We start from the raw sequence: 14,666 nt of genomic DNA, 5'->3' as shown, positions 1-14,666 counted from the left end.
AAAAGTCGGTTAAAATTTGAAAATTAGAACCATATTTGATAAATTCAGAGGTGTATACTCAATTATGTGAGTAACTGTATACACCACCGCACAAGTGAACGCACGCTACAGATGGTTCAATCAAAATCAATCTAGTGGCTGCGGCGGCAGGTAAATCCAAAACAGTTTCAATATTTTCGGTAAGAAGAACGAAAACTCGTGTGCGCTCTGGCCAGGGTGCAATTCGGATTTCATTGTGTTCGTTAATTTCTTGAACTGACATATTTGCTTCGAAAACGTGATTGTTGCAACAATTTATCGAAACATGATATTGTCTATTGTTTTGCCTGGTCATCTTGATCTGTGTAATATTTCTGGGGTTCAAAGATAACATAACCTTCAATTCACTGTTTAAGGCATGCGCGCATCAATCGCGTGGAAATATTGGACTGTAGAAAAACAACAGTTCACGAGATCTCCCAGACATAGCTTGATAGCGTCTTTCATAGATGGCGATCGCTGTTTAAATTTGTATTGATCTATTATTATTTCAAAATAAAAATCTGTTAAAATTGATCTATTATTATTTTAAATAAAAATCTGTACAAATTTAAACAGCGATCGCCATCTATGAAAGACGCTATCAAGCTATGTCTGGGAGATCTCGTGAACTGTTGTTTTTCTACAGTCCAATATTTCCACGCGATTGATGCGCGCATGCCTTAAACAGTGAATTGAAGGTTATGTTATCTTTGAACCCCAGAAATATTACACAGATCAAGATGACCAGGCAAAACAATAGACAATATCATGTTTCGATAAATTGTTGCAACAATCACGTTTTCGAAGCAAATATGTCAGTTCAAGAAATTAACGAACACAATGAAATCCGAATTGCACCCTGGCCAGAGCGCACACGAGTTTTCGTTCTTCTTACCGAAAATATTGAAACTGTTTTGGATTTACCTGCCGCCGCAGCCACTAGATTGATTTTGATTGAACCATCTGTAGCGTGCGTTCACTTGTGCAGTGGTGTATATGTGGACATCGTTTTTGGTTCACCAGTTTCAAAAGCTTCCTTTTGCCGGATGCTCAAAACAAACAGGTAAAATATGAACTATAATTAGAATATAAAAATTGTTAACAAGATGTTAACTATATAATATAAGTTAATATTCTGTAAGTCCTTTTAATAACTTATTTTTGATAAAGATGCAGAAAGTCATATGTGCAGCTTCACTTTTTTGTTCCAACCTTCTATACTTGAACCCTTATTGGTTCTTAGTCAAACTGTATATTACAACAAAAATTTCTTTTATATTCTTGCAGCAGTGGTGAAGATTCTGGCATGTCATCTGACATGTCATCGGACTCACCAAGCCCACCACAAAACGAACAAAACCCACCAGCTAACTGACCAGAGAAAAATTGCACAAAGGTAATAAAAAAAATTTATAAAGAAAATCAAATATTTTTTTATTTTTTAACAAAAGATGCCCCTAAACGTCTTCCTCCCACTCGTCATATATTGTGCAAAGAACTTTTTGGGAAAATAAATGTTGGATTTCTGATACAAGTGTTCCTGTCCAAAATTCAATAGTCTTTATGTTCTCAAATTTATTGTCTGTAAGAGTCAAGTTTGTTCACTTTATGACTCTTTTTCTTAAAACAGAAGAAAGAAGAATGTATGGATTTTTGGGTCTTTTTGTTTCTTGTAGTTAATATTTCACCCCTGTAAAGACCAAATGACTAGGACAATAAATCAAGAGAATGGTTGCAGTGTTTGACCTTTTTAATAGAGATGAGCCATAAAAGTGTGAGCTTTTAGTAGTGAGTTCCTTACAGATCTTTTGACCCTTAACACGTGCCTTCTGACTGTAATAAAGAAACTAGAGTTCTAATAAAAACGATCTGTCTCAGATTCTTTTATTTCTATACCCCATAATCCAATAGTAAAAAAAAAATTTCGGAATAAATTTCTGTAATTTTCCACAGATAGGTACCTGGGGATTTAGAAAATTTGAGTTGGTAAATGTGGTATTTTGGGGTGTGGGGTATAACAGCCCACCTACCACTGACGTTGACAGAATTGATCCAGCTGTCTTAATTTTTGCTCTACAGGGCATTTTTGAAAATGTAGTATTTTGGGCCTCCCCCTATAGTTTGAATGTGCGTCAAGTTATTGAAAATATAAAAACAGTTATGGATAGAGATTTTTACGTCAAATCCAGTGGGACATTCAGATTTTATTTGTAATTCATATTTTTCGAGATATGGACCAAACTTATGTTTTTAATGGGACACCCTGTATATGTATACCTATTCTGATTCCCCGAATTCTCCCCATTCCAAAAATACAAAACTCGATATGGTTATTTCAAAGAATAATGTCACAAATTGACACGGTCTGCTAGAATAGTTACCAAAGGCAACCATATTTAAAGCAAAATAATTAGTGAGGAGTATAATTGTCAATAATTATATTAACAGTCAAAGTCTAATTAACTGTGTACATTATAAAAGGACTCAACATATAATCTTATTTTTATAACATGAATTTATTACTAAAAACAAATGTGCCATTTTTTTAACCCTTTCTAGGTATTGCAAAGCTTCCTCTAGCAATGCGTAAACCATCTGTATTTTCGTGTTGTCTTCGATAAATCCCGTTTTTTAAATACCCCCATAAAAAGAAACCTATGATAGGTATATAAAATACAGATACAGGATGTTGTTTTAAAAAAAGTTTTTTATTTATCGTTTAGAAACGCATTTACCTATTTGAATAAAATTTTCACCGTTTATTAAAACAATTGTTGTACACCTGCTGGACCAGTTAGATTTGATCCAGAATTTCCAGGAGCGTACCCAGCGAGCAAGTCGGTTGTCTTTTTGCAGGAAAACCTAGCTGAACCCTGTGAAACCCTGTATTTTTTTTTAAGTTTTACATGATATTCAGATAACCCCACTATAACTTCATACGGGAAAGTAATAATGCAATTTCAATTTGAGTATTTGTTGTAATAATGTCATCACTTATTAATTGTAAAAAATTGTATTTTTTTCAGTTCAGGGACATGGCGAGGTATGGCAATGTAATTTTTTTTCGAAAACGAAGCAAGACACGAAAAAAGCCAAGAGACAAAAATGTACTATTTTTAGTGGGGTTATCTGAATATCACATAAAAAGAGCAAAAAATACGGGATAATAGGTTTTCCTGCAAAAAAACAATCGACTTGCTCGCTGGTTACCTTCCTGGAAATTCTGATCAAATCTAACTGGTCCAGCAGGTGTATAATAACTGTTTTAATAAAGCGTAAAAAATTTATTCAAATAGGTAAATGCGTTTCTAAACGATAAATAAAAAACTTTCTTATTTTGGTCAGAGGAATCTCCCCTAAGCTTTTGTCACCGCAACTCTGAAACACCCTGTATATATTTTATATATCTATCGTAGGTTTTTTTTTATGGGGGTATTTAAAAAACGGGATTTATCGAAGATAGCACGAAAATATGGATGGTTTACGCATCGCTGTAAAGGAAACTTTGCAATACCTACATAGAAAGACACCCGGTAATGGTTTTAAACGCCTTAAACAGAATATCCAAACTATGTGAAAAATGTTTGGATATGAATGAAGACGTGAACGGAAATCAGTTTGAATATTTGCTTAAATTTACATCATTATGCAGTTAAAAAAAGTGGCAAATTTGTTTTTGTTAGTAATATATTCATGTTGTAAAAATGAGATTATATGTTGAGTCCTTTCATAATGTATACTGTTAGTTAGATTTTGACTGTTAATATGATTATTGACAATTATTATTGTCACTAATTATTTTGCTTTAAATGTGGTTGCCTCTAGTCACTATTCTAGCAGACAGCGTGAATTTGTGACATTATTCTTTGAAATAACCATATTGAGTTTTGTATTTTTGGAATGGGGAGAATTCGGGGAATCAGAATAGGTATACATATACAGGGTGTCCCATTAAAAACATAAGTTTGGTCCATATCTCGAAAAATATGAATTACAAATAAAATCTGAATGTCCCACTGGATTTGACGTAAAAATCTCTATCCATAACTGTTTTTATATTTTCAATAACTTGACGCACATTCAAACTATAGGGGGAAGCCCCCTATAGTTTGAATATTTTCAAAAACGCCATGTAGTGCAAAAACTAAGATAGCTGGATCGATTCTATCAATCTCATCATTAGTTTGACTAAAAAGTGACACAGGTTCGCGAAAACCGCATCTCTCTGTCTTTGCTAATGACCGAGATATCCCAAGATTACGACAAAAATGGGACACTTCGTAACGCAATGTACATTCCCAGAACTGATTTTTTAACGTGTATCAGAGATCGACAGGAGTTAAATATAAACGCTTGGAACTTAGTATATGTTAAAGCGGTTAGGTTTTAATTTTAATAAAATACACACACGTGTTCTCAAACAACTTTATTCCATCCTTTTCGGGAATCGAATGCCCCCCATACCAAAGATGCATCAGGGTCCCCCCGAGTGCATCTGTTTATCTTCAAAAGAATTAACACACACCATTCCATCTTCTTCCCACGCTCGCAACCCTCAATCATTCCATTCACACTTATGTTAGGACAAAACTGATAGATGAGTCGTTTTCTGCATTTTATGTTTCAGCCAAATTGTAAACAGACTATCTTTACGACTAATGGTTTATTCTAATTTAATATAGGGCTAAACAATAGGAGGTATATACATTTGTATTTGATTATGGAAACTAGTTATAATATATATTTATTTTCAGACGTTTCACGGTTAACTACAAGTCTAGAAAGCTGGAACAGCCCCGCAAGCGACCGAACTAAAAGCGACCTTCCCGACTTGCCCAATAGCATATTTTTTGATATAACTAACGTCCAGGCAATGCCGGACGTGAAAACGGGCATTGGATTTGCCAGAGCTTGGGTGCGATTGGCCCTGGAAAAGAAACAACTGTCCAAACATTTACGGGCACTATTACTGGACCAGGGCCTTCTCAAAGAGTTATACAAGCGATCTGCTTTCGTGCGATGTGAAGAGGAAAAGGAGCAATTTTTATACCACTTGCTCTCTCTGAATGCAGTGGATTATTTTTGTTTTACCAGTACGTACCCGACGACTGTGATACCTTATAACGTCACAATAGTTCCCAATAAGAAAGGAGCCTACACGTCCGCAAATGTATGGGTGGTTTTGTCCGGGACATTGTCAGAAACTCAGAGAATTCAAGTTCCCTAAAATATATACAGTTTCGAGTATAGAAACAGGAATTTGGGAGTTTTGACTACTTTGAGAATTGGACATGATAATTCCGGATTGTATGCAAAGTGGATGGTGGACAATGTGTTGGTGAGGAATGATGTGACAGGACATACCTATAAGTAAGTTTTAAAATCCAAATCTATCCAATTTTTCCCTCATAGTACATTTTTTTCCATGTAAACTTTTGTATTTAGAATTTTACTGTATATTTTGTGACTTACATTGTTTTTAGGTTTGCGTGTGGTAGATGGTTAGGTAGAGGCGTAGACGACGGTTCAACGGAAAGACTCCTGGTCGGTAATCTCCTGTCCCCGAAAAAAGAAGAGGAGGAGAATAGACCGACCGGTAGCCTTGGGAGAAGCACACCGAGAACGCGATCTCCAACCCCCTCGCCCCGGTCTGAGCTGAATGCCTCCGAATTGCAGTACATGTTGGGTTAGTACAGTTTATACGTACAGGAATATACAGAGTCGACACTATTCCCTGGCAAAGTAAGTATTATAACGAGGAACATTACCCTGGTTTTCTATCAGGTGTCGGTTCTGTATAGCTGTGTCGACTAATAGTTTCAAATTTGTTTTCAAACATTTGTAATAACATTTATCTTCTTTCTTCATTTGTGATTTGTGATTTTAACCCCATATTGTACATTTTGATTAACAAAGAAGACATCAAACAAGTTCATCACTATCATTTAACGGAATGAAACATAAACTCTTGGCCGTTAAATAATCGTTTAAATTTGAATTCCGTAAATCTTGCCTTTTCACTCCTGTATTTCACGAATGCTTAGGAGAGTGCGTTAATAACATTGTCAAATGGAGATACACCAGGAATTCCGAAAGACACACGACCCTTACTGCTCTCTTGTGCAGTGAAGATGGCCTAGTCCAATGTCTCGAGAATGTTTTTCTTTTGGGATTCAAATCGGCGAGGATGTTTGTTGGAAAGAACTATCTATGGGATTATTTTGGTGAGTGAAAGAAAGGGGTGTATAATTTAGAAAAATATTATAAGTGTTCTCTCCGTGTAAGTGTTGTTTGTGTTAAACTTCAAGTACTTAATAATTTAGCCTTTGATGTATTAGTGCGTGTGAAAGATCAATTCGAGCAAAACCTGATGGATGAACTTTCCGGCAACAAAACCGCCAGTTTGGAACGAAATCACCAAGAAACCGTCGCAGTTTGGAGATGCTACTGTCATCTCATCGATGAGATCAGGCACACAAGCAAAAATTTGGGAAAAGACGGGAAATTCCAACTGTTTATTTGCTTAGGAGTGCGGTATGTGATGCATTCAGGGTGTCAATTTGAAAACTTCCTATCCCTATTATCTCGAAATGACTTACAAAGCGACAATTAAATGCCCCCCTCCACTTTCACTCACTACGTCATGAATATGTAGCATCGCGTTCCTTGTAGATACGTGTTACCTCAGACTCTTGTAGGTAGGTGTTACTTTTACGTTGAATACGGGTTAGATAGTAGGAGTTATCTTTAAGATTGTCATACCCCTGGGGTACGACCCTGGTGGGCATTAGTTGAGGCATGGGAATTTCCCATGCCATGCCTTGTCGGTGTTGGAAATCCCCGCAATGAACCTGGTCGGCATTGGAACTGCCTGTAATATACTTTGTCGGAATTTGAATTGTCCTTGACAGATTCCGTTGGCCCTATAGTGGCAGTTCCAATTCCTAGCTAAGACGGTAACGGTTTGATGCGGCGGAAGGGCACTTTTTGTACCTTCATTTTCGGCACCAAAAAATCGCAAAAATTAGGGACCAAAATGATGCTGTATCTGGGAAACTAAAAAGGATATTGCTAAACAATTTTCGTTTCGAGCTAACTCGATGATCAGCTTATCCTGTATTTCGAATATCTTATTTGTCGTGCTACCACTGAGCTACCACATTATCTAAGAATTGATATCTTTTGCAAAGATACGAATCATAGGACGAATGATAATAACTTTACACTCTTTTTTGCGAGAAAACAGTTCAGCGGTCTAGTTATGGAAACGATACGCGAAACGAAATAATACATAACGTGTATATGCTTAAAGAAAGCCATATAAATAGTAAGAAACATCACTTAGAGTAGTCATCAAGACAGAAAATGAAATTAAGCGAAGATTAAAATAGGCTCAATGATCAAACGTCGATCACTTACCGCAAATAATCCTTCTGGAATTATGATCCGCTTAGAGTCTTGTCAACAAAAACTATCATTCCGCAGTTACTCAGAAGAGAGATTTCAGTTACTATTTACTTTCGACACAACACGCACTACACTGTCCGGTTTCACGTCCGCCTATGGCTTTTTTCTTTTCGGTCACCAAAACTTTTACTTCAATTCAATTTGAGCTTCTTCCAAGTATGCTACTCAGCAATCGTACGGCTTCGGAAACCCGAATGCAAACGAGATGATATTCCCGGCATTGTCAAATAAAATCGAATTTTAAACGTGCGATTTTTACCCGTTTTCAATCAGACACAATCCCGTACAAGCATTCATTACATTTCTATTCAATTAACCTTCAAGTCTGCACCAATTTTTCCAAATTTTTTGCACATTTTCAACCGAAATTTCATCATTTTCTCGAGCTACGCAGGAAGCAACGCGAAGACGCCATTAACGCTGACAGCGAAAGTGTTATTCTTTTGTTTCCAGAACCTTCTTAATCCAAAGCGTCACTTTCGGATGACGTATTATCGCAAAACTACGTGTCGATTTGTTTGTGTTGAAAAATCGATATTCGATCGAGCGGCCCTAAATTAAAAATAATCTTGAAGGTGGTCTGCTCAGCTTTGGAAATTTACCATTCGGCAAAAAAATTGATTAAAATCGAGCGTTTCTTGTATAATTTGAAGTCCAGTTGTGCACGTTGTTTTACGTAGAGGAACGCGCCTCAAAAAGAGAAAAAAATTAACGCCGTATCCAACGAGTTTTTTGAACAAAAAAACACCCCACACATTATTAGTTCATTCCATTGTAAACAAAAATAAACAATTAAAAAAATCATATTCTGTAAAGCACCCCAGGTTACGCATATGTATTATTGTATTATATATGTATTGACCTCTTACATTGTCACTTACAGTAATGGACAAAAGTATATAGACAAATAAGATTCTTTATAAAAATGTACCAAATAATTGAATTTGAACTTCCTTTTTTGGTAAAAAATATGGGTAGCTACAAGGAATAATATTTTTAAAATGTTTATATTTTTTTGCATAGCAATAAATATTTAATAAAATAATATAGTTTTTTGCTTGGACAAAAGTATATAGACTGGCAGTTCATGTCGTTTATTTGTTGAATATACAATATTAGAATTGTTTCATTTTTTCAAAAAATTAAGTTCTACAATGCCCCGCGGTGCTCAAGTATCTTTTGAAATCAGAACAAAAATTATAGAGCTGTATAATAGTGGTTTACGACAAGTAGACATCGCAAAAAGTTTAAATTTGAAGCGGAAGACAGTTTGGTCTATTATCAGTCAATTTAAAAAAAAAGGCTCCGTGGAAGTTGCTCACCGAACTGGTCGACCTAGAAAACTTCAAGCTAGGACCCTTCGTTTGATTAAGACAATTTCTTCCAAAGATCCATTTAAAACGCCAAGACAAATTAAAAATGAGATTACCGCTGAGGGCGTTCCCAGTGTTTCAACTAAGACCATAAAACGAAGGCTGGATGATCTTAATTTATTTGCACGTCGTCCCATCAAAAAGCCATTGCTTAGTAAGAAGAACCGGAAGGCCCGACTAGAATTTGCACGCAACCATCTGCACTGGACCTTTAACGATTGGAAAAGAGTGTGTTTTTCGGATGAATCGAAATTTAATCTGCATGGAACTGACGGGATCAATTATGTGCGACGTCCATGTGGCAAAAGAATGGATCCCAAGTACATGTTGTCCACTGTTAAACATGGAGGTGGGTCTGTGATCATATCTATATTTTCAATCGTTATATCCCAAATACTGATTTTGATACAAATCTGATTCAACGTGGGTAGATACTTCGAGGGGCCCTCTACACAGTGTGCAAAAATGGTTAGTGTACCAAAGTGCGAACTCCTCTAAAATCACCTAAGTTTTTTTTTTTGAGATTTCAGCCCTTTGACATCAACCGATAAATCTACAAGTATATGAAAATAAGAAGGTGGTTACTGAAGGACACACCATTTTGCCCCACGCTGTACGATGAATAGTTTCCGAGATATGGCGTTTTAAAGTTTTCACCCTCAACCCCGTCCTACCCTTAAATGGTGAGACTTAGGAAGTTGAAATTTTATGTGGTAAGTCCTTTGAGTGGTAGGGACAATTGGTAAAAATTTCAGATCGATCGCCCGTGGGGGCCGAATTGACCCCTTAACCATACACGGCCTTTGTGTTTTTTTAAATTTTTTTTTCTAAGAAGGAAATATTTTTCTTACACATACATACCTACGCCTGCTGCATTATCCATTACGTCATAATGAGCGTCACGTATGAATATGTAGCCTCAAATATATAAAAATGAGCGAGTTACATGGGGACCATTGTCACATCAATGAGGTCAGTAGATGAAAACTTACAGAGATAAAGGACTTTATCGCCATCTGACTAAATGGACCAATCGTGAAGGCAAGAGGTTTCTGAACTCTCATGATATAAATCAACACCATGAATTTGATTTTAGGAGTCTCGTCTGGGCAGTTGCTTTCCCAGATTGAGTTGCTCAATTTCTGACTCTAAAATCAAATAAGTGCGGAGGTTTATATGACTTCCTGATAACAGGTACTTACCAGAATCAAGAGTTCATTGGCATGGTAATAATACGAAGAAAGCCTTAACACCGTGGTTATCAAGAACATGGTTATAGATGCGAATAACATTAACGTAATTTTGTTCTAATTAGAAGATAAAGTTAGAAAATATTGTGATGAGAAGGAAAGTTACCAACCCCTGAAACTTGCGTGATAGCCGAGTCAAATTTGAATTGAACTCTAAATAAAATTGAACACCATAGTATAGGCCATGTTCTTGTTGTAGGTGTTAACATATCTGAAAATGTGAAAATCACCCAAAAGTGGATTATAGATCGTGTTTGTGACTCACTGAATAATATTCTTATGTCTAATGATGAGGTTTTTAAAAAATAAAAAAGTAGCCATATCCTCCTCCTCGATGGCATTCGAAATTTGATATTTCTGTTCAAAATCTTAAAAATAACTGAGCAAATAGTGTAGCTTTTTTAGCTGCCTGAAAGGATAGAGAATCAAACTCACCATGAAGATGTCGGTGGCCGCTATAGAAGAAACCCCAATTGTCACATCTATAAAATGAAAAGTATACACAATTTAAAACTGATAATATTTGGTTTGTTCATATGAGCATGTATCTCAATGGACCTTATAGAGCTCTTGCACATCAAAGGGAAACCAAGAAGATATAGGCGATTCTCGTACAATCCTGGTCACATTTCCATATGTTTCTTCAACGGATCCAACCAGAATGGGTTTTACGAAGTATAACAAACGCACGATAACCGTGACGTAACTGTAAACCCTATACTTCCAATTGGCGTCTTCAATGCTCTCTTTATCGAGTTTTTGAATCTAGAATTTTGGAATATTACATCATGAAAACTAAACCATCGTTAAACCTACCAATTCATCATCAATAGGGTCTCCCTTCGCCTCATCTTCAATAATCGTCTCGACCAATTTCTTGAAGTTGGGACTCATTCGCATTATCAATCGCCTACACATAAGAACGGTGCATATCAAGGTAAGACATAGATTCAAAGACATCAGATCTTTTCTAATGGGGTGTTCGTTCAGGATCACGAATAGCTGTATGTATTCCGTGACTATGAATTCGGTCCAATAAATAAATATTATGTTGGAATAGACGTTATAACCGCTCCGCATCTTCTTGTTTTCTGCAAACATGAACACCGACATTAAAATTCCCGCCATAGAACACCCTTTTATGGCCATTCCCAAATGTTCGCATTTGGGGTATACCTTGAAAAAGTCTTTGGGATAAAGAACTTTTATAATTATCGGGAATTTTAAGATTGACTTACGATCATGTTTCTTGGTAGCTATAGCTATCACTCGGCAGATGCAAATATGCAAGTATAGCTGCCGACAAGGTGCGGCACTGGGGTAATTAAACTTCGATGCATATCACATAGGTGATATAATATTGAATTGTATACAGCATGTTCATTATTCGTGTCTTAAAGAAATTCAGTGTTTGTTTTAATTGCTCAGAATAGTAGATAAGACAGATTCAAATGCCAGATGTTTTTTGGGAACGGCTCCTGTGTTAGTAAAATTTAAGAATCAACTGCAATAATCTATCATATGCTATGTAGTAATTATATAATAAAGGCCCATGCAGCAAAGGCGTTTTCTTATTAAATATAAAGCATCATAGCTGTTCCCGCAGTTTCCAGTATAGATGTTTACTTATTGGTAAAATTCCCTTTAATTGAAATTTATGTACTGATGTACACTGATGGAATCTGATAGAAATGTTAGCAGATGCTGCAATGAAATGGCAATTTTATTTGTAATAAAAATCAAAATTTTCCAGAACAATCTATTTTTACTTCATCTTATGCGTTTGCATAATGTGGTTTTCTCCCCGAAGAAAAGACCCCCCACAAGGCACGCCTCTAACTAACGCCTATCTGCGAGACTCTACATATAGTCCTGCAGCTTTAAAAGTTTCGAAGAAAGCCTTAATAGCTCACTTTCTACGAACTTTCTTTTGGGAGGTTCTAAAGTGGTAACCCTCGCTAAACCTGTCTAGGAGAAGGATTTCTCTGTGGTCACATTGAACTACATATATTATTTTCCTCTATGATTTTTTGAGGAAAATTCTTGAAATCGAAAAAATTCCATTTACCCTAATGATCGTCGCAAAAGTTTACATTGAATCCCAGGCCAGGCCCTTACCGATTTCATGCCAGATTCGTGTCCTTTTAAAAATTTCGGAACTTGAAATAATTCCTCATTAGTAAGGCGACAGTTATTTGCAACATACTGTATAATAATCTGACGATAATACGTTATAGTACTATCCTTTTATTTTGTTACTATTTCAATTCTTATTATGTATATGTATATAATATAATATATTATGTACAATTATACCGGGTGTCCTATTTTAATGGAGATAGCTTGATATCTGCTGAATTATTCGTCTTTAAAAAAATGTTTCAAACAAAAGTTGTAAAATACCGGAGGGCAAAAAAAGGTGGTAATGTTCATTTTTTGCAGCGAATTGTCGTCAAGGTTATTTGAAAGTCAGTTTTGACATTTCAAATGGCAACTTATATTTTTTTATTATAGATTTATTCCTAGTATTTCAAAAGTACCAAACTCACCAAACTGACTAAAAATCTAAAATGAAGTATGAAAGCAGAAGGGAAGAAGATTTTCAAAGGTACCAAACTCAGCTAAATGTTCATCCAAAGTTTTAAATAATGTTCTATGCGGCTGTTGTCTTCCCGGATATAACTCAAAATACATTTGAACTGTTTTCGTACTGTTCTTATCAAATTTGTAATAAAGTCTTAACATATCTCGTTTCTCTTCATTTCTGAAACTCATTTTCATTGGAAATCTGCACACGCTCTAATCTCGTTGGAGGAGTTCTGTCATATATCGCGAACAAAAGAAAGTCTTTCGATAGAGTCAAGGCCAACTATATAATATGTCTTTTTATTTAAATATTTCGATTAAAAAAAAAATAAATTATAAGAAGTTTTATATCAATGAAATCAGAATGAAATGCACTATTTTTCTGTCGAAAAATTCAGTATGGCGCCCATAAGAAAAAATAAAGTTGATAATGGTAGCCGAAAGACGAAACGTCGGATCGCAAATTTGAATATGTCATTGTGTAGCTGAGAAAAAGTGACAATGAAAATGTGCTTACGGATTTAACCTTTCTTGTCAAATAACGCTAAAAAAAAATAAAAATGGATTCTCCAATTTTTAGTTTTTCTCGGATATCTCCGGAAGTACTCTGAAAATTAAAATTTTGAAAATGGTATTCGATCAAGCGCTAGATTGCGCAACTTTGCCCCCATTTAATCTTCTTCTTATCTCTTCTAGTTTCCGAGATCCCAATGGTGAGGGTCGAATTTGAAATACCCTGTATACAGGGTGTTAGTGAAATAACTTTCGTAAATTTAACCAGCGATTAAGAACATCATTTTGAATAAAAAAGTTCCTTACACAAGGGGTCGAAAACCTAATAGTTTAAAAAAAAAATGTCAAATTTGGTAACTGAAAAGCTATAAGGTTTAAAATTTGAATAAAATGTGGAAAAATGTATTTGACACATGTTGGTTATTTGACATGTAACAAAAAAACTTAAAATTATTCAACAATAACATTGCTAAAAGCAATTGAAAACTTAATTAATAACTTAAGCAGTAAAAAAAACGTAAGCGGCAACGCCACATTGAATGTGAGCGAGAAAAAGAAGTTTGTTTTTGTTATGGTTGTTTTTTATGGCCCGTATGAGGGTCGCTCACCCCCTTTGCAGATAAAGTGATAAGGCATTGGAATACGCAGTAGACAGATTGACTTAGTACCTCAATAGTACATGAGTTATGTAACCATCTGCGTTATGCTATGGTCATCTGTACTTTATCCCATTTTATGTGACATATGATCTTGGGCAAAGACGCCTGGCCCTATGGACATGTGGAGCCCATTAGCGACCATCGAGAAGGGGCAAGACAAAAAACCCCCTTATTTTTCAAATTTGTCATGGACTGTATGTCCTTCCATACTTTTAATATTTTAGTGTGATTTCGGTCTCGCTGAATGCATCTTCTGTCGGTACATGCAACAGATTATCCGCAAGGTTAATTTGGGCGAGCTTTAAGTGATTTTATTCCGACTTATTAACACCACCTACGTGACAATGTATTCTGTACGCGAGTATCATGACATGCTTTTGATCTATGGAGAGGCGTTACAAAATTCTGAAGAAGTTAGGCGCATTTACGGTAATCGTTATCCAAAAAAAAAAATTCCAGATTGACAAACATTCGTGCGAGTTTCCCAAAATCTTCTGGGCACAGGGAGTGTTATTCATTCATATCAAGGACACGAGGTCGACAGAGAGAAGTTGATTCTGAAGTCGAAGAACAAATTTTAAACCTTGTTCAAAAGAGTTCAACAAGGAGTACCCGGAATAGAGCATGCATGGACTCAAATGGTGAACATTTAGAACATTTAATGTACCAAAAACAATAATAAATTTGTGTTTTTGAGTGTAATGTGAGTGGTGTAAAATGTCTAACGTGTCATGTTAAGCTAATTAAAGATGATAACATTAATTTCAAGGTAAATGGCTTTTCAAAATAATAAAATA

General features: G+C 35.7%; 1 protein-coding gene across 4 annotated transcripts; it reads left to right on the top strand.

The window, feature by feature from the left end:
- Nucleotides 1–746: 746 nt before the first annotated feature.
- Nucleotides 747–9,886, top strand: LOC136409673 (DENN domain-containing protein 5B-like). Of its 4 annotated transcripts, none has more exons than XR_010752191.1 (7): nt 747–1,084; nt 1,309–1,417; nt 4,776–5,391; nt 5,505–5,707; nt 6,066–6,245; nt 6,360–9,329; nt 9,392–9,886. XR_010752191.1 is itself a non-coding variant. In XM_066391346.1 (6 exons), exons 3-6 carry the CDS (start codon nt 5,342–5,344, stop codon nt 6,632–6,634), a joined length of 708 nt encoding a protein of 235 aa, XP_066247443.1. In that variant the 5' UTR covers nt 747–1,084; nt 1,309–1,417; nt 4,776–5,341; the 3' UTR covers nt 6,635–9,886. The 4 variants fall into 4 exon arrangements, 1 of the variants encoding a protein (XP_066247443.1); XR_010752190.1 differs by having other exon boundaries at nt 9,385–9,886; XR_010752192.1 differs by having other exon boundaries at nt 5,505–5,763; nt 9,385–9,886.
- The last annotated feature ends 4,780 nt before the right edge of the window (nt 9,887–14,666 follow it).

This window comes from Euwallacea similis, chromosome 6, assembly GCF_039881205.1.
Source record: "Euwallacea similis isolate ESF13 chromosome 6, ESF131.1, whole genome shotgun sequence".
Classification (NCBI taxonomy): domain Eukaryota; kingdom Metazoa; phylum Arthropoda; class Insecta; order Coleoptera; family Curculionidae; genus Euwallacea; species Euwallacea similis.
The sequence above is the reverse complement of the archived record's forward strand: the minus strand, read 5'-3'. Positions and strand labels throughout refer to the sequence as shown.